The sequence below is a fragment of the Crocuta crocuta genome, unplaced genomic scaffold, assembly GCF_008692635.1.
Source record: "Crocuta crocuta isolate KB4526 unplaced genomic scaffold, BGI_CrCroc_1.0 scaffold343, whole genome shotgun sequence".
Taxonomy (NCBI): Eukaryota; Metazoa; Chordata; class Mammalia; order Carnivora; family Hyaenidae; genus Crocuta; species Crocuta crocuta.
In genome coordinates, this window is record NW_027532679.1 from 6,185,979 (window position 1) to 6,205,814 (window position 19,836).

Below are 19,836 nucleotides of genomic sequence, written 5' to 3' on the forward strand. Positions count from 1 at the left end.
CAAACAAAGACTTAGTGTTATTATGAAGTGAGCTTTAACCTTCGTGACACTCTGAAAGGATCTCAGCAATTACCCAGGGGTCTTGGGGATCACACTTTGAGTCACTGTTTTAGACAATTTCTAATTTTAAATTTGTTAAATTTAAGGAAAACTCCAAATAATTCATTTGAATTTAAATTATTAAGGACTAACAAAAACTAGCAATTTTGTTTCCTATCTAGTAGAAATAAAAATAAGTGTACCTTGAAAGATCATTTCAATGGATGATTGTTATTCCATAGAGTAAAAGTGTATGTTGTGTGTGTATCTCTGTGTGTATGAAATTCTTAAAGTTAAATGTAAGTCATTTGGTTCTTTGGTGCACTGAAATACTTGAGTATTGTTTTTAAAAAGAAAGTTAATGCATTTGCATGCAATTGAAGCTATTGTCCATTCTTATCAGACTCAGATTGATAGAAGGTAGACATACGTGAATGAAGTGAACGGCTCATTCTCTTTGTTTGGCCTCTAAATACCAATGCAAATTAATTCATACAAACAAGACCTTGAAAGTGACTTCATTAGTGTAAGCCAAGCAGTTAATATTTGGAGCTTCTAACATGGAATAAAACATTTCCAGCTTAAAAAATAATATGTAGAAAACAGCTAAAATAATGCCTGAAGCCTTGACTAAATTGACGCAAATCTGCTCTTTTCTAAACTACTGATTATATTCTCAGCTTGAGAAAAATTATTCCTTAAATATAATTTTTAAAATGTTGACACCAAAGATGAAATATAGAACATGTGGAACACACTTAAAACTAAATAATTATCAAGATATGACCTAAATTCAACCAAGCTCAGGACAGCATTCTTATGTCTGTATAGTTTATTATTATTATTATTATTTGTTTGCTTTTGTTTTCCAAACTGAATACAGAATTAGCTTGCTTTGGTGATTTTAATGAAATGTTCACAAATTCTTTGATATTGCTACCCATAAATAATGAAGCTTAATTTCTGTCTCCTGGAGTGTGGGTTGGATTTAGTGACACACTTCTGGGATATAGAATACAGAAGAAAATATAAGATGTCTCTTCTGAGATCAGGTTATAAAAAGACTGAGGCTTCTGTCTTGAATGTACTCTCTCTGTCTCTCTCTTTCTCCTTCACTTCTTCAGGTTCCAATATATTGTAAGCTGTTCTGTGGAGAGACCAACATGGTGAGAAACAGAGGGAGGACTCCAGCTGACTGAGAAACTGTGGCCCTCAGTCAAATAGAAACACTGTGAGGGTCTCAGACCTGCCACAATTCTGTGAGTGAGCTTAAAAAATGAGTCATTACCCAGGTGAGTCTTCAGATGAGACCACAGCCCTGCCAATAGCCTGACTACACCTCATGAGAAACCCTGAGCCAGGATGACCTATCTAACTGATTTGTGATTTCTGACCTTCAGAAGCTATGAGACAATAAATGTCTGCCCTTCAAAGCAGCTAAGCTTTAGGGTAATTTGTTACTGAGCAATAAATAATACAAATCTGCTACCTTGCACTTGAACATGGTCTAGTAAAACAAATACAGATGAGTTTTTATTCAAATATTGCCTACTTCCAACTATGTCTCTAGAGCCTACCTCCTCTAAAAAAGCAAATAATGACACATGTTTTCCATGTTGTTCTAAGAACTAGAAAAAAACTAAAAAAATTAGCACACTAGTTTAATGATGCCTGAATATCATTATTCTGATTACTGGTATCTATAGCTAAAGCAAAATTTTTAGTTTTATTTTTAAATTATCTACAGTTTAAAAATTAAGCTTCCAAATGCAATTTTTAGGTTCTGTTCAAGTTAGAAAGCAGTTGTTCATTTACTGTGCAAAAGCTACTAAGTTCTTACTCTGTGGGATGCAGAATTGGATAAATCATTTAATGTCTATCTTCAGTAAATAATGCGCACAATCTTCAATATGTGATAGAGTAGTATTCTTTCTCTTAGAGGGTATGAACAGAGTAGAAAAGGAAGGAAGCTGAATTAATGGCTGTCTCATACTAGCAGCACCTGGGTTAAAACATTTGGCAGTGAAATAAGGGCTAAGATTCTCAAATGCTTCAGGGGACAAAAAAATAGGTAATGTATAAGTCTTGAGGAACGTGCTGAACTGGGGAGTGTGCTCCTGCACCCAAAATAATTCAAATTCAGGTACTACGCCAGAAACAATGGCACTGTGCTGGCAAAAAAAAAAAAAAAAAAAAAAAGTATATTCTGAATAAATCTGTCACCTGAATCTATGCATTCAACCCTAATACATTACTTTGCTACTAGTTTGCTTTCTAATTTGGGTAAAACCAATTTGTCTGAAAATGTGGAAGCCTCTTTCTTCCACAATTGGTTACTCACAGACATAGGAGTTGTATGCTTCTCCTAACATAATAGTAATTAGGTCATTGATTCCAAACCAGTAAATGCCAAAAGGAAACATAATTTTCAAGATGGCGGGTGTTTAGGTGATTTGTGCAAGCTGCTGTCAGACTCCAAAATTGCGGCTCTAGCATTTGCACTTTAAATATTTACAACCCAGCTTGTCAGAGACATGTTTCCTGAATGTCTAAACAAAACTAAGGTAATACCTTTGATTTGGCAGCAGGTAAGTCCAGTGTACATGATACTTTGTACTGACCCTTTCAATCCAAATCAACTTTTTTATTAGTACTTTTTCTATCTAGAACTTGGATATTTTTTAGTATATGACATTAAAGCAAACTATCCACAAAGATTTCATAAAGCAAAACAAAAAGACACCAAACTACTAAAATTTATTTCCTTCGTTCCTAAGGATTGTGCAATTACAGATAATAGGGCAATTTTCTGACTGGAGAAAAACTCAATTGATTTTCAAATTCAAGGGCAGTTTTCTCAAAACCATATTATATTTATAGAACTGTGATTTTACAGTACAAATGGTTTCTGAGATGAGGGGGAAAATAAAGGACTAATATTACCAACACAGTAAATTGGCATTTAATATAACAACCCTAGGACATAAAGAGTGATTCACCTCAACAGTATCCTCAAATTTTAGTGACCAACAAATCACCTCCAGGACCTGTTAAACATGCCTATTCGTGGGCCATATCTACAGAGTCTAATTGTGTAGGCTAATCATGTAGGTACATTAATAAATGTACCAGCAGATTCTGATGCATGGACCACATGTCCATGCTTCAAGAGAAACTCTGCTGTATAGAGTTTGAAAAATTCCTTTAAAAATTCAAGAATGTCCTAAGACATACATATGACTTCTTAGATGTAGAGTTCCTATAGATATAGATTATGGGATTCTATACTCTTGGAATCTATATAAGATAATGAACCTCTCCTCTAGCTCATGAGATATATATTTGAAAATTTGTCATTTCTGTATGTCCAAAATAAAACTCTAGCTCTGGGCTCTACCTTCAAAATATAGTCATCAAATTCTCTCCCTCTCCCAGTACTAGTGTCATAGACTATGAATATATCATCTCATACCCGCCAAATTGCTACAGCTGCCTAACTGGTTTCCCAGCTTCCACTTGTATTCCCCTATATATAGTAGGCAGTGAGCTTTAAAAGAATACTCTGATCAAAAGCTTCTAGTGGCTTTTTATTTTAACTTATAAATAAATAAAACAAACAACTGCCCTTACGTGATCTGACTCTGGTCCTGCCTACCTCTTTGAAGTCACTTCTATTAATTTTCTCTTACTCTTTTTGGCAGACTATACTGACCTGCTCTGCTCTTTAGACACAAGAAGCTCATTCCCTGTCTTGAAGGCTTAGCACTTGTCTTGCACTCCCTTCATGGAGCTCTTTACATGGATGACTCGTATAGCTCGTTCAGGTTTCAGCTTCAATGACCTCCAAATAAAGCTTGACCTCTCTATCTTATTTTGAGTTGTCAACTAGATTCCCCATAGTAGTTGTTCTCCACATTTTTACCTTGCTTAATTTTCTTTACACTTGATCATTCAGGAATGAGCTTCTCTATGTATTCCATTGTCTGGCTCTCTGTACAATGATGTACATTCCTGTAGGGCAGAAATGTGTCTTTTCTGTTCATGGTGGTACATAAAACATGTAGGATTTTACTTGGTACATTGGAGGCACTAAATAAATGTTTTTGAATGAATAAGTAAAACCTGTTGATTAATATCTATATAACAGATCATTGATCTCATCATCTGCATGTATTCAAAACAAATAAAAACATCTTTAGTTAGTATATAGTTGAAAATCTAACAGATTAATAACTGACTATTAAAAGAAGTATCGGACTCAAATCACATCAAACATATTAATAGATATAGGAAGACATTCTATTTATATGGAAGCTTTGCCATTTTTTAATATGTACAACTGATACTTCATTTAAAATTCATACTACAAAGGAATATGTCCTCTTGGTTCATGTTTTATGGAATGATGATACTTTTATAAAGTGCCTTATTGATATCACAAAAATGGGTTATTCATAAATAGACTTCTGCCATTAATTTGTTGACATGCCATTTAGCTCCTATTCCTTATTCTGTTGTCATCTTAAGTTTCTCCAAAATACAAGACACACTGGTGGATATATGGTTTTAACAAACACAAAGGGAAAGAATGAATTAAGTGGAATTTAAAACCAGAATTTAGAGCAAAACACATACAAACAAATAGGATAAGGTAAAGGCAAAAGAAGACTGATGTTTTGCTACACTTTTTCAAATATGCACACCTACCTAAATTTAAGCAAATTATATTCAATGGAATTATATTCAATGGGAGCATGGTTACCAGTGGGGTAAGGCAGATGGCTGACTAGACTAACTGAACATCATATTTTAAGATTTGTTGTAATAAAGAAACAGCAGAAAATTTTATGACTTTTTTAGAGTTGTAATATGATCTATGAGACCTTATGTAATTTCTAGGAGATAAGTTAAGGGTTCTCTGGCCACCTCTAGTTTAATATGCATATATATAATATGTTTGGTTTCAAATTCTGAGTGAGGGCTTTAAGCAAAGACATGACAAGATCTGGCATGTGTATTAAAATGATTATTCTGGTTTCTATGTACAGAATGATCAGTATGGAGGTAGACAAAGTTTGAAGAAGGGAAAACAATCAGAAGACTCTTATAGTAATCCAAGGAACAGATAATGGTATCTTACAGCATGGTGGAAGCAAAAGAGGTGGTGGGAGGTGGTGGACATTTAGAAATATTCTGTAGACCCAGCTATTAGGATTTTATGTAATATGTGAAAAAAAAAAAGAGAGTGGACAATTATATCCCAAGGTTTCTGCCTTGAGCAAATGGAAAGATGGAATTGACATTAAATGAGATAAGAAGGGCTGCCTACACTACAGATTTTGGAGAGAAGATAGGGAGTTATATTTGGGACATACAGTTGGATATATAAAGTCTGGTAGAGAAGTTTGTTTGGGAGAGAAGTCTGGATTAGAGATAAATATTTGGGTTCAATTAGCATATTGATGATAGTTAATGCCATGCAACCTTATGAGGAACCTAAAGAAGTGGATGTAGATTAGGAAGAAATACAAGAATTGAGTCTTAGTGTTCTCTTCTATTGAGAATTCAGGATGAAGATAAATAAACCACAAAGGAGACAGAAAAAAAAATAGAAGAAGGAAATCTAGGGAGAATGCAGTCAATGATGTCAACAGAGGAAAATGAATTAAGGAGCAGAGAGTAATTAACAGTGCCAAATGATCCTGATGTTACAGGTTGTAGAAACTACAAGATGAAAGCTGAAGAATGCCCATTTGAGTAAGCAATGTGAAGACCACTGTTAACCATGACAAATGCAGAAGTTCTGGCGGTATGGTGGAAGAGAAAGGCATACTGGTATGATACTATGATCACATGAGAATATAGGCAACTAAAAACATTTTGCTACAAAAGGGAATAGAGATGTGGCTTGGTAGCTAGCAGGATTTGTTGGGTGGAAGGAAGATTAGTTTTTTAAAGTTGGAAGAAATAACAACAGCATTGTTTATATTGATGGGAGTGATCCGTAGAAAACTGAAAGTTGATGATATAGAAAAGAGAAGGTAGATTGCTAGGGTCATCTTCTTTAGTGGCCATGATGAAGGAATTATATTCAATGGAAGCATGGTTACCAGTGGGGTAAGGCAGATGTATGAGCATGGATTCTGGTAGGTGGATAGGTGTAGTGGTGGGAATATTCTAAGTTCTTTTTACAATGATTCAGTTTTCTCAGTAAAGTGGGAGGCAAAATCATTAGCTGAAAGTGAGAATGTGGCAGGAGATGTTGAGAAAGTAAGAAGAGAGGGAAGGAGACACAAAGTAGTCATTTAGGACAGAGGGAGAATGAACAGGCCAGGCAGGTCTATTATTATTCGGCAGTAATAAAGTTTGAAGTTTGTGGTCATGAATTTAAAGGTCCTTTACTTGAGCTAGTTTAAGTGGACTTTCCCTTTGTATCCATAAAACTTTGACCAGATATAGAAGTACATGGAAACAGCTTTGCCTCCTGGGAAATCTGTGGGTGGCAATTTTTTATTTTGATGTTTTAGCAATGAAAATCTAGGGCACCATTATGTGTTACTGGTTCTTTTTTTTTTTGCATTGAAAAAGGGGGGGGCTAATTCATTTTAGTGCATCTAAGCATACTTAGTCCAAACTATTAGACTCACAAGTTAGATGCACTAGGAAAAAGTACATGTATTCAAGATTCAATAATATAATTTTTGAAATATTTGTTACTTTGTCTCACTGTTGTAATTTTCCAGTCTTTTGCTACTATGCAGTGCTGACAATATAGTGCATAGTTTTAGGATCTCTGCATAACAACACTGATAAACTTATCTGAACATCAAATTTGTTTCACCGTTTTAGATAACACTGTAGTTAAGTTTGAAATGAAACATTCTTCTAGAGCACATAATGTTGAAACCTAATCCTTAATGTGATTGATGATATTTGGAAGTGGGGCCTTTGGGAGGTGATTAGTTCATAAAGGTAGAGCCCTTATGAATGAGATTAGTGCCTCCCTAAGAGACTAGAGAGCTCCCTTGCCTCTTTTTACCATGTGAGGATAACTGCAAGAAGACAATTGTAAATGATCCAGAAAGTAGGCTCTCAGCAGACACTAAATCTTCTGGTGTCTCCAACTTGGCCTTGTGGCCTCTAGAACCATGAGAATTAGAAGTCTGTTGTTTACAAGCCACGTAGGCTATAATATTCTGTTATAGCAGCCTGAAGGGACTAAGACACATCACACACACACACACACACACACACACACACACACAGTTCCTGAAGATACATGATTTCTTTCAGGGTATAAAGGTGGCAGCAAGACAGGTATGTCTTTACTACAATTTGATGATGACAGTGAAAAATGGTAACAGTGTATTTATTGACATTTTGTCATATGCCAAACAGTATGAAATACTTTAGATAACCTCATAAGATGTATAATAATCCTATGAATGGGTTATTTTTGGTTTATAAACTATCAGAAATGTTGAGAATAGTGGTTTTCATTATGGTAGGAAAGAGCTACAGATGAAAGAACAATGACAAATCTGTAGGAATTCATGCTATATTTTATCCTTAAGAAAACAAAACAGGGGCGCCTGCGTGGCTTGGTCGGTTAGGCGTCTGACTTTCACTTAGGTCATGATGTCGCGATTCGTGGGTTCGAGCCCCACGTCGGGCTCTGTGCTAACTGCCAGCTCAGAGCCTGAAGGCTATTTCAGAGTCTGTGTCTCCCTCTCTCTCTGACCCTCCCCTGCTCACACTGTCTCTCTCTCTCTCTCTCCCTCCTAGAAATGAATAAAAATATTTTAAAAAAGAAGAAAACAAAACAAAAAGGGGGTGCCTGGGTGGCTCAGTAGGTTACGTGACTGACTCTTGATTTTGGCTGAGGTCACAATCTCATGGTGAAATGGAGCCCCACTTTGGATTCTGTGCTTGGCATGGAGTCTGCTTAACATTCTCTCTTACCCTCTGTCCCTCCCCTTCTCACTTGTGCATATGCACGCTCTCCCCCCTTTCTCTTTCTCTCTCTCTCTCTCAAAAAAAAAGGAAATAAAATTCAAAAAAGAATAGGTATTTCTTACATTTGTTCACAGTAAAGGCCTAAGAGATAACCCACCCTACAGCAATGAGCACCTCTGTTACCCAGATTGTAGTCTCAAACTAACATTTCTCATGAAAAAGAACCACAGCTATTCAGGAAAAGAGATGATTCCCAGTGGCAGGAAATATACAAGATTAGACTAGAATAACTTGTCATTTTACAAAGCAAGGAAGGAACCAGCAAAAGGATAAATGAAAGAAACAAAACCAAACTAGGGTATGTAAGAAAGGTGTCAATTTAAAGATGCTCCCAATGGCAAAAAGAAAGAGGTACCTTGAACATCAACAAAGATGGTACCTGCAATTGATCAAAAAACTTGTAGTATGTTTAAATCTCTGAGCTGTTCTCTCTCTCTCTCTCTCTGCAATCAATCAAAAAAACTTGTAGTATGTTTAAATCTCTGAGCTGTTCTCTCTCTCTCTCTCTCTCCTCTCTCTCTCTCTCTCTCACACACACACACACACACACACACATACACACACACACAGAAGCCCTTCTATGGTCAACATTGGAGATTATTAGGGAGTCAACTCATCATTTTACAAAAGGGTAAATAGAGAGGAAAAATAAAGCATTTATTCTGCCTTTTCTATTTTCAAGGTAATCAAATCATTAATATAAAGGGATTGTTTTTCTATACAAATATTCCAGCTAATGAATTAAGATAGAATAATGATATAGGAACATGATAATTCTTCAAGTTTTAATGAAGTAAAATTTAGGCTGTTAACATCACAAAGAGAGTCAACCAAATGTTATATATTTCCTGATACAAAGACAATTTTCACTATGAAGTATTTTGCCAAAAAAATAATAAACTGAATTTGATTAAGCCTTAGGTTGAATTGAAACATACAAACTATGAAAAATAGAAAGAAAGATAATAGATAAGAACATGTTAAGATAGCACAGGAAGGTAATCAGCAATCTTTTAAGCTACAGGAAAACTCTGAAAGAAAATATAGCTGGTTTTTCAATAAAAATTATAAGAAAAAAAGACAAGGTGGCAAGAAATTATAGATTAAGAGTTAGTTAAGAGACTGAAATAATTAAAATTGCATGATTCTCATTTGGATCTGAACAAATTATTTAAAAAGGGAGATAAATATATTTGAATGCTGAATTTTTGATATTAAGAAATTACTGTAAATTGTTAGGTATAATAATAGTATTCACTTATGTTTTAAAAATAGTCCTTATCTTTGGTGTTACAACTGAATCATACTGTTTCTGTAGGATATGACGCTTTCAACTATTAATTAATTTCTCTTCCTTTATATGGAAAGTGACAAACTTTATTTACAAAAAAGCTAGGTTCTGGAAATACATCTTTGCCTTAGTAGTAAACAGTCTATGGCTTGTTTACTTGCTCTTTTTGTTTTATTTTGTCTTAGTAAGTTGAAGAGGAATACTATACTATTTTAGTAAAACTTATTTTTCTCTGCTTTACATTTTATTCAGGTGATAAAAATCACATATTTAAAAATATATATAATGCATTAAACATTCATTCTGTAAATATGTAATCATGCAATAACATTTATCCAGTTACATTATTTATAATTCATACAACTTCAATTTTCATGTAGGTATACTGAGTGGTAAATTAAAAAATGCGATTATCTGCATATATAAAAATCAACATAGGAAAATGCATGTGTGTGTGTATATATATATACACATATATATACATACACGTATATATACATGTGTAATATTGATAATATTATTTTTTAATTTCTATAAGGTTTTCCTCAAAACCTATGTGTTAAAGGAAAATAATCTGTACATTGTGATAACCAAAGAAGGAGACTTTATATGATGTAGTGTTTGGTTTATTTTCCTCTTTGTTTTGTTCACCATATTACCGCAATTGCTAGAACAGTGCCTGGGACATAAAAGGTTCTTGATAAAAACAAAATGAATGGCACTGAATTCTCTATGTTCAATTTAAAAAGGGCAACATCCCAGGGCACGTGGGCGGCTCAGTGGGTTAAGTATCTAACTCTTGATTTCAGTTCAGGTCATGATCTCCCGGTTTCGTGGATTTGAGCCCTGCGTGGAGCCCCACATCACAGTGCAGAGCTTGCTTGGGATTCCCTTTCTCCCTCTTTCTCTGCCCCTCCCTTGCTCTTTCTGTCTCAAAAATAAATACATAAACTTTAAACAAACAAATAAATACATAAATAAAAACGGCAACATTCCAAAATATTTATAGATAGATTGAATGTTTAAATGTAAAATTTTGGATATAAAGTGGTCTTAAAATTTATCTGCCCCATCTACATCTTTTATATTTGGTTATACTTCTCTACATGTAGATACACTTACAGACTACCTTAAGGTGAAAAATAGAAAAGTAACTTAAAATAATTTAATGTGTATTCATTTATTTTGAGAGAGCAAGAGAGAGCTTTTTCAGGCAAGAACAGGCGAAGGGCTGAGAGAGACAGAGAGAGAATCCCAAACAGGGTCTGCACCAGTAGTGTGGGCCTGATGCGGAGCTCGAACTCAAACTGCAGGATCATGACCTGAGCCAAAATCAGAAGTTGGAAGCTTAACCAACAGAGCCATCCAGGAACCCCAGAAAAGTAATTTTTGACCCAGCTTTGCCTTAAATATATATACTAGATTCTGCTGGCAGGACTGATAATTAGGCACTTATTTTCTTAATCAACAGGAAAAAAATCTACTTTTAAGCATTTCTTTCTTGAATATAATTCTCAAATTTGCTAGTAAAAGTGTAGTAAATCTATCAGAAATACTATTCTGCTTAATGTTTAAAATTCTATAAAGAACATTTATCCTATAGGACAAAGTGACTTGCCCAGAACAATTTATTAAGTAATTTTTAAAGCTTTGATCAAGAAAATCTTCTTTATTAGAAGATGCTTTCACAATCTACTATTACTCCCAAGAATTTCCTCAGGGGTATAGTAATTACCACAAATGTATACTTTTTCAGATCAAGAAAGGTGTAGACATGTGAAGACAAACTACTGATACTAAGAGAAGCTCCGAGAAATAGCTAAAGAGAAACTATTTGTTAAGGAGAGTTAGTAGAAAGAATAAGGCAATACTTTTGACCACAGACTTAGGATTAGAAAGCCAAGGTTCATATCCCAGTGTTCCTTGGTTCTAAAACATGCCCTACTTAAATGTGGGCAGGGGTGGTGGTGGTAAGAATATCCGAGTCAACAAGTTTTTCTCATGTGTTAAGCTTTTATGGCCCAAATTAAATGGCTTTCTACAGTAAGCCTTGATCTCTTTAACCTCTATTAATTCTCCCTTTCCTGAATAACTTGAAAATAAAGTTTGGCATTTTTACAAAGTATTTCCATTTGTTTGGCAATTACTTCATGCCCTGTTTGGCTTATTTTCTGAAATACTTTTTAATATAGTAGTGTTATGTGGCTGAATCACTCTAATACATATAAAATGACTTCATTAATCTAATACTTCACTGTTGCTGCTGCTACCACCACATGTAAGTAACCTAGAGTCATTTTTAATAATTGGGCATTTTTATGCACATTAAATAAACCTTTTAGAAAAATATTATTATCATTACAATTTTAAAGATGAAGAATTAGGGATGGAGAGAGGTTAAAATATCTGCTCTAATCTCTAATCAACTAGGCAGTAGCAGAACCAGGATTCTCCTTTGCCTATCTATCTCCAAGTGTTTTCTTATTCATTGTGCTTTTGGGCTTCTCCTATGAACTGCCTTGTTTAAGATGCACGTGAGCCTCTGAGAAAGCAGTGTAATGAAGACGTTGAGAATTAATAATGTTATTTTATTTTTTTCTTGTTGCAAAGTGAGATTTGTGAACAACCTTTCTATCTTTGGAATCTGACCATGTTATACAACTCGGGACACTCCTTAGAGCTGGGGCTACGCTTAGGTGGGCCTTTTGCCTGTACCTGACAAATAGTCGGTACTTCAGGTGTGTCCAGTGAGTTGGCATTAAAAGTTCACAATGTATCTAGAATGAGTCCTGAAAGCCAGCTAAGCTGGCACTTTTATATCAGGGAGCATTTTGTTCTGCCCAATTCCCCAGAGACTCAGTGTTATAAAAAGTAACCTAGATTCTAGAGAATACAATAAACCATTTCGAAAGGAAATGAGAGTTATAGAAAGGGAATCTCTTTCAAAACTGCATCTAAAATGAAAAGTATGACTGGCACAGTCAGCTCCAAGGCAGAATGCTGCTGATGAAGCAGTGACCAAAGAATATCTATTATCTCTCTATCATCCAAGGGTTTCTATGTTTCCATTGCTGTTAGCTATGAAATAGGCAAGTGATTGTTCTCCACATTTGGATACTTGAATCTCATTCAAGTATATGTGCACAAAGGACGATAAATTTAGAAGCAATCATTTGACATTATCTGAGCAAAATCAGCAGAGATCTAATTTAACCAAAGAAAAATTTCTATTCAAATGCCAGTCATCTGGTTACCTTAAGAGCAGGAATAACATTCATTATTGTCCTACTTAGCACATGATAAGTGATCAATTAGTTCTTAATTGAAAGAATGTATGCATACATGAATGAATGAATGCTGCTCCATTTTTAATAGAAAAATCAGGGCCTGGTTATCAGGACAAATTGGTCATTATCCACTTTGTTGTTGAAAAAGACTACCAAAATATTGTTTCAAGTACCCTTTCAGATATTGCTGTAAGGTATGTTCCACTTATATGGGGAAAAATCTAGAAAAAATGATAAACACATTTTCTAATTTATTATTTTTTCAAGATTCTGATTGGGAACCTCTTGATATCAATAGTCAGTATTAAGTTCTCTATTCCTTGAAAATTTTTAACCTCACAAAGTAGAATTTTTATAAATTTCAAGTAGTAAGCATGGTGGAAATTTCTGTATATTATGGTTCAAAAAACACATAAAAATGCTATAACTGAATTCAAACACATGGGGCTGCCGTGAAGACATAATGAGATAATCCCCATGAAAATGATCAGCATGAGACCTGGCACATGTTAAGAGCTTGATCAATGTTAGGTATTATTTTTATTGTTGAAAACTCAAATAGAATGTTAAAAATAACCAATCATGTATTATGAGTTTACTAAAATACTGTGAGTTAGCAATTTTTGTTTTCATTCCAAAATAAGTGACTAGAAATTGTTATCTTATTTCAGTCCTCTGCAATTAGTACATTATAATTTCTGGTTCATTTGTTGTATTTAATTCAATCCCATCCCCTCCCTAGTTCTTATTACAGCACAATCCATATGCACACGTGCATTTATGATAGGTGGTATCTTTCTCAGATGCATTATTTAAAGCCTAATTTCCCCCATATTTAAAACACCTCAAGAAATATCACTTTGAGTGTCAGAAAATGTTACAGCAGTTTCAAAGTTCAGTGGGAATCACATATACATTCAAAGACCAACTTTAGCTTCAAAACATTAACACCAGGAAATAGTCAACAGAATTTCACAGGATTAAATGTCTCTACCAAAGATAAGGAGGCATTTTAATGGAAAATTTTCAGGATTCATCTGAAATGAAACTTCGTAGTACATCTGTAGTCAGGCAACTCAGCAGAGATTCATTTCACTGCACACACAGTATTTGAGGTAAAAATCCCAGATCTACTGTCTAATATGCATGGGGAAGTCTAAGCTCCCCTGCCCCAGCCAAAGTCTGCTTTAACTTTGTGACCTCATTTCACACAAATATCCTGTTTAATTTATGACCCAGTTCTCATATGCAAACCCTCCCCACACATATTCCCATCACCTAAAATATTAAAAGACCAAGTACAGAGGAAAAAACCATAACAGTTGGAAAGGGAGAACAACTAGGCACACATTTCTACAAAGCACTGACACTTTCATGGAATTAACTGCAGGAGAGTCAATTAAAGGGACAAGGAATGGAGAATTACAGGCCAGTGATTTGGTTAGAGACTTCTGTGCCACAGTGTTGGGTGTTATAGGTTAGGAGATGGGATGTCAAATGCAGCATATGTCTGTAGTGCCCAAAGCATCTGCCCTTGCAGAACTGGTGAAATAATGTTTTTTTTTTACTAAATAGGATGTAGAAACAGGTATATCACTTCAGATTCAACTTCCAATAAAAACTGTGGCTTTAGATAAGCCATAGTTTCTCTTAGATAGCCGTTTCTCATAAACAAAATGGAGATCATAATACCTCTCCCAACTCACAAGGCTACTACAAATGTTAAATGAGAAAATGCACATGAAACAGAAAAGCATTGCTAACACAATACCTTGCACACAGTAAGTGAAATGAGCTGTCCTTTAAATGGATAAATTGTCAGACTGCAGAGAAAACAGCTCCATAAGCTCCCAAAACTGTTTCCATTACTGATACTTCTGGTAACCAAACTGCTTTTATTTCTCAAAGTTTATGGATACTTTTCTAACTGCATCAGGTTTTCTACTCCTCCCCAACTTCCCAATCTGTCAGTTCATTTTTTTTCCTGCCTAAAGTAGATGCATTGATAGTGCTGATAAAGTTAATTTTCCATCCTATGTCATAATCAGTGTCTGAAAGCCATCCACCTCAGGTCATAAGTATATTACCTAAATACAGTAACGACTTTGTCACTTTATATTTGCAAGCCTCTGATGGATTCTTCATTACTTATTAGATAAATCTCAAATAATTATTTAAGTCAAAACTGGACACTTAAGACCTTGAGCACTGGAAAAACAGTTCTGGTTTGATATTTTTGGCCATGGAAATTGTCTTAAGTTCTTGAACAGGAAGGTGTAATGAAAGGCATGGTTTTAGAAAGATCCATGTTTTAGAAATAACAAGGAAGATACAAAAACCTAAAAGCAAGGAGCTGTAATGTCAGCAGCTGCCAACCATGGATCTTCAAGTCCAGCTTGGCCTGCAGACATTACTTATTGCTAACACTTAAGAAATGGGAGATTTATAATTTCTCTTGAAAAAATGAAACAAAATAAAACAAACACACACAAAAAATCCCTATCTTTCTAATAGAAGCTCCCTGCTACAGATGGCGCATACTCCTTCCACCTGGTTGACTTAGTTGTACATTCCACCTGGTTTTGGGGGAGGCATTTCACTTTTCTGTGCCAGTATCAGAAGCTCTTATATATAAGAAGCTCTTATATATAAAGGATGAGGCTAGAGAAGTATTTGTGGGGTGGACAAGAGAAGAAGCGAAGAAACATTTTAATGAGGTTCTTGTAGAACTCCATTAAGTGGAGTGAGGCATTAGATAGTTATGTCTTCCAAATTTCTGAATTGAGAGATGGCTGTTTATTCCATCTCTTTCTGTGGTAAGGTTTTCATGTTAGAAATGTGTCTGAGGGGCACCTGTGTGGCTCAGTCTGTTAAGCATCTGACTTTGGCTCAGGCCATGATCTTGCGGTTTGTGATTCCCAGGCCCTAATCTGGCTCTGTGCTGACGGCCTGGAGCCTGCTTCAGATTCTGTTTCTCCCTCTCGCTTTCTCTCTGCCCCTCCCCTGCTGTCTCTCCCTCTCTCCTCCCTCTCTCTCTCTCTCAAAATAAATAAACATAAAAATTAAAAAAAAAAAGAAATGTGTTGGAGAGTAAAATGTAGAGTCCTGTATAGCAACTTTTATTTTTATGACAAAGTGTCCTCAGTTCTCTTTTCTAAAGAACCCAATTATAAATATTAACTATATCATGCCTATGGGTCCCGGTGGGCTTGCAGGTGTGCACTGGCAAGTTATAATGCTGGGGATGCCTGCTTTCAGATTACTTTAGGTTTTATTATTAGAACAACTTGCCTAAGAATATCTGATAAAATTCCCAGTTCCTCTTGTGTGGCTGTGAACATATTAGCATACCCAAATCTATTCTGTAAAATAGATTTCCTGCAGGGAAACTGGCAGCTCCTGCTGAGAGACCACTGAATTGTTCTCAATTAAGGTGTTTTAAGAGGAACATTTTTTTCCCTAACAATAATACTTTAAATAGCAGTTCTATTTTTAAACAATGTAGATAAGAATATGTATTAAAATCTGCACATGCAGTGATTTCTCATACACATGAGTGAAAATCTTTCCTTTTATAAAGGTAACATTTATACGAGACTGATTTGCATTTTCCTTTAAACTAAAGAGAAGAAATAATATTGTCTGATCACTGAAATAACATGTAATAAAAACCTAATTTATAATGGGAGAAAATGAGATTTCTCTCTGCCTCTTTATCTCTGAGAGAGAGAAATTGAAAGAGAATGTAATAAAAGCTCATACTGGCAGAGAAGACAAATACTATATGATGTCACTTACATGTGGAATCTAACAAATCTGAACTCAGGGAACAGAGAACAGATTGGTGGTTGCCACAGATGGGTGTTATGGGGTGGGGAAATGAGTGAAGGGGGCCAAAAAGTACAAACCTCCAGTTACAAGATGAATAACTTTGGAATGTAATGTTCAGCACGGTGACTATAGTTAACAACACTATAAGTTTTTGTATGTGTAAAATACAACTATATTAGAAAGTTGCCAAGAGAGTGGATCTTAAAATTTCTTATCATAAGAAAAAAATATGATTCTTGAATGCTGACAAAAACTGAGGATGGATGGATGGGGGGGATGGGCATGGAGGAGGACACTTGTGGGGATGAGCACTGAGTGTTATGTGGAAACTAATTTGACAATAAACTATTTGTAAAAAAAAAAAAAGAAAAAATATTATGAGATGATATATGTTAACTAAAATTATGATGGTAAGCATTTTGCAATATATATTTATATATCAAATCATTATCTTGTATACCTTAAATGAGCACAATGTTATATGTTAATTATATCTCTTTATTGGAAGAAAAAAAGAAATTAGAGAGCTGATATACTTGGGAAAAAAAGTTTCTGTTACTGGGAATGGATTTGCCAAGCTACATAAGAACTTTCATTACAAATCTGTTCTATTCTCCATTAACTTAGAATTCAATTATGTTAATATTGATTTAAAACCTTTAAAGTAATATTCTTTAGTGCATTTGTTTGTCTTCTTGTCTTTCTTCAGCATTTAACATTAAATGGTAGCTTTCTTACAGTGTACCTAGCTTGAGAAGGTAATTACTGATGTTAAATTTTTTCTTTTTTAATGTTTTATTTATTTCTAGGAAAGAGAGAGAGAGAGACAGCGTGAGCAGGGGAGGGTCAGAGAGAGAGGGAGTCACAGAGTGAAACAGGCTCCAGGCTCTGAGCTGGCAGTCAGCACAGAGCCCGACGCGGGGCTCGAACCCACGAACCGCGAGATCATGACCTAAGCGAAAGTCGGACGCTTAACCGACTAAGCCACCCAGGCGCCCCTGGTAATTAGTGATGTTAAATAAGTATCTCTGACTGGTGTCTTCAGATTTCTTCTTTTGTAATAAATTAAGCTGTTTCTGCTGGCCAACTTAAGTCTAAAATCATCCAGCAGGTTTTTACCTATCAACTCCGTGACGGATAAAGTTCCATATAGTAAGTTTCTCAGCAGCGCTAAAAACCTTAAGGCTAATAATTAAAAAACAAAATGAGATTTATTTTAGTACTGCATGGGATTGGAATTCATTCTTGTCAACAAGCTTTTTTTCCCTTTTCAAAAATGAAGAGGAAAAATAAAATATCAGATTGCATACAGGATTATATGTGCTTTTATGGCTGTATGTATGAATGATTTGCTATAAAGGAGAAATAAGGTGTTAGAGCAAGTGTTATTTGGTGTCTTGTCCTTTTGTTAAGTAGTAGGTAGGCTTAGCTCAATCCATCAATCACAGTGGTGATAAATCTGAATTTAGCTTCAGTTTTGAGAGACCTAGCTTGTGTGGAAGCAGAGCTGAAAATAATTTTAAAAGAATACGTGACTTGGGATAGCCTATCTAGAAAGAAGAATGTGAATAGCTCTACCATCTCCATTTGTCAAAATGTGCCAGAAACTTTGCAGCCAAGCTCTGTAAATCTGTCATTTTGCCTAGAGGAAATTGTGTTGTATAACTTCCCATCATCTGTGGACCGTCCAAAAAAATCTGCTTTCCTTTTTTCTCCTTTAGCATTCAATTTGGTATTTTGGCAAGACCAGATACTTAGAGTCTTTTAGCCAGAGAATTAAATCTTTTGCTACTTGTAAATAAAGTAATGATTTAGCAGTCCACACACTTTAAAAATCTTTCATCCAGGGAGCTAGCAATGAAACGGAACTCAAGACACAGCAATGACCTTTATTAATCACTGGAAAATCTAGCTTAGAAGAGTAGCCACATGGTCACTATGTCTACTTTGATGACCAGGTTGGTGGAAGGGCCATTGATGTGAAAAACAAACACCAGTCTTCAGCTTTTGGGAAAGTCAGTACCTACTGTGCTATGAAATTCCAAGAGCAGAAAATAATGTTTCTAGCCTGTTTTCAGAAAAATCATGTAGTGGTTTGTTGTTATTATTTAATAGTTGAGGGGTTGGTACTTCTACACTTCTCACCTCTTCCTTCATTGAGCTCTGAGTGCTGGTCAGACTGGATACCAAAGATGTGGTAAACCATATTCTTGTCTCCATAGCTCTAACAAGAATCAATTTCCAGAATGTGAAAGAGAGGATATTGTTATTATTAAACAACTATTTGTTTGTTAGCCATGATCTGAGCAGAAACGTTCTCAGAAGTACATTTTGAAGCTAAACAAACAAGCAAAAAGGTAAAGTTAATGACTATTTAAATACATGAACTGTCTTAAGATTTAGTTTTTAATTTTTTTAATGTTTATTTTTGAGCAAGAGAGAGAGCAGGAAGAGAGAGAGAGAGACAGAGCACATACGGGGGAGGGGCAGAGAGAGGGAGACACAGAATCTGAAGCAGGCTCCAGGCTCCAAACTATCAGCACAGAGCCTGACACATGGCTCGAACTCACTAACTGTGAGACCATGACCTGAGCTGAAGTTGGATGCTTAACCAACTGATCCACCCAGGAGCCCACATGAAATGTCTTATAACAACAGTATGTATTATCTATCTCTTTATTTGGGCCACGACTAAATTTCTACAATATGTCTCTAAAGAGAAGACAAGGCACAATCTAATCTCTTTTAATAGTCCTTAATGCATCCTGTGGACTAGAAATTTTAAATGCCCATTAGTTTATTGCTATGAAAAGAAAGCGCTGATGGGATGATGTGCAGTAGAACCACAATCAGCCTACGCAGCAATGCCTTATTCCAGAGATGGCTGTCAAGGTAAGATCAGGTAGCAGATTTTAGACGGGATGTTGAAGGAGAGTAACTTTATATATTGATGCTGAATCTAAGGATGGGCAGGGTTTCCTAAAGTCCCGTTGTTTGACCCAAATGAGAACCAAATACATGGTACATAAAAATGTTTTGTAATGAGATAAATTCAATCACGAGCTAATTGATTAGATTATTTCTCCCTGTTGAACATTTGCTATTGCCATTTTACCCAGAGGTTAAAAACAGATCAAATCTGATCTGCAAATGTATTGTTTTAGATTACCCTCAGTGTTTTAAATTTTTTTTAAATTACCTGCCAAATATTTTATGTCTTAATTTCACATAACTGAATTTGGAAATTCCTTTTGAAAAATCTGAGAATGTGGCCTCACTGGGGTTGCACTTCTGCATTGGAGAATCCTGTATGGCCACTACCTTCTGTGGCTGATACTGTTTGCCCTCTCCTGAAGAGAGGGAAATGTGTCC

The 19,836-nt window shown here is 35.3% G+C and overlaps 1 protein-coding gene across 2 annotated transcripts in view; it reads right to left on the bottom strand.

Moving 5' to 3' along the window:
* Positions 1-898: 898 nt before the first annotated feature.
* Positions 899-19,836, bottom strand: part of LOC144245381 (gamma-aminobutyric acid receptor subunit beta-2-like) — a 188,846-nt gene continuing 169,908 nt past the window's right edge. The window contains exons 7-8 of one of the 2 annotated variants that reach the window (XR_013339235.1): positions 3,962-4,050; positions 899-1,186 (exon numbers count right to left, since the gene is read on the bottom strand). Coding sequence is in view for 1 of the 2 variants with exons in the window: in XM_077780772.1 (XP_077636898.1) it covers positions 1,185-1,186 (2 nt within the window). In the remaining variant the exon portion in view is untranslated. The remainder of the gene's footprint in view (positions 1,187-3,961; positions 4,051-19,836) is intronic. The other variant, XM_077780772.1, reaches the window with a different exon arrangement.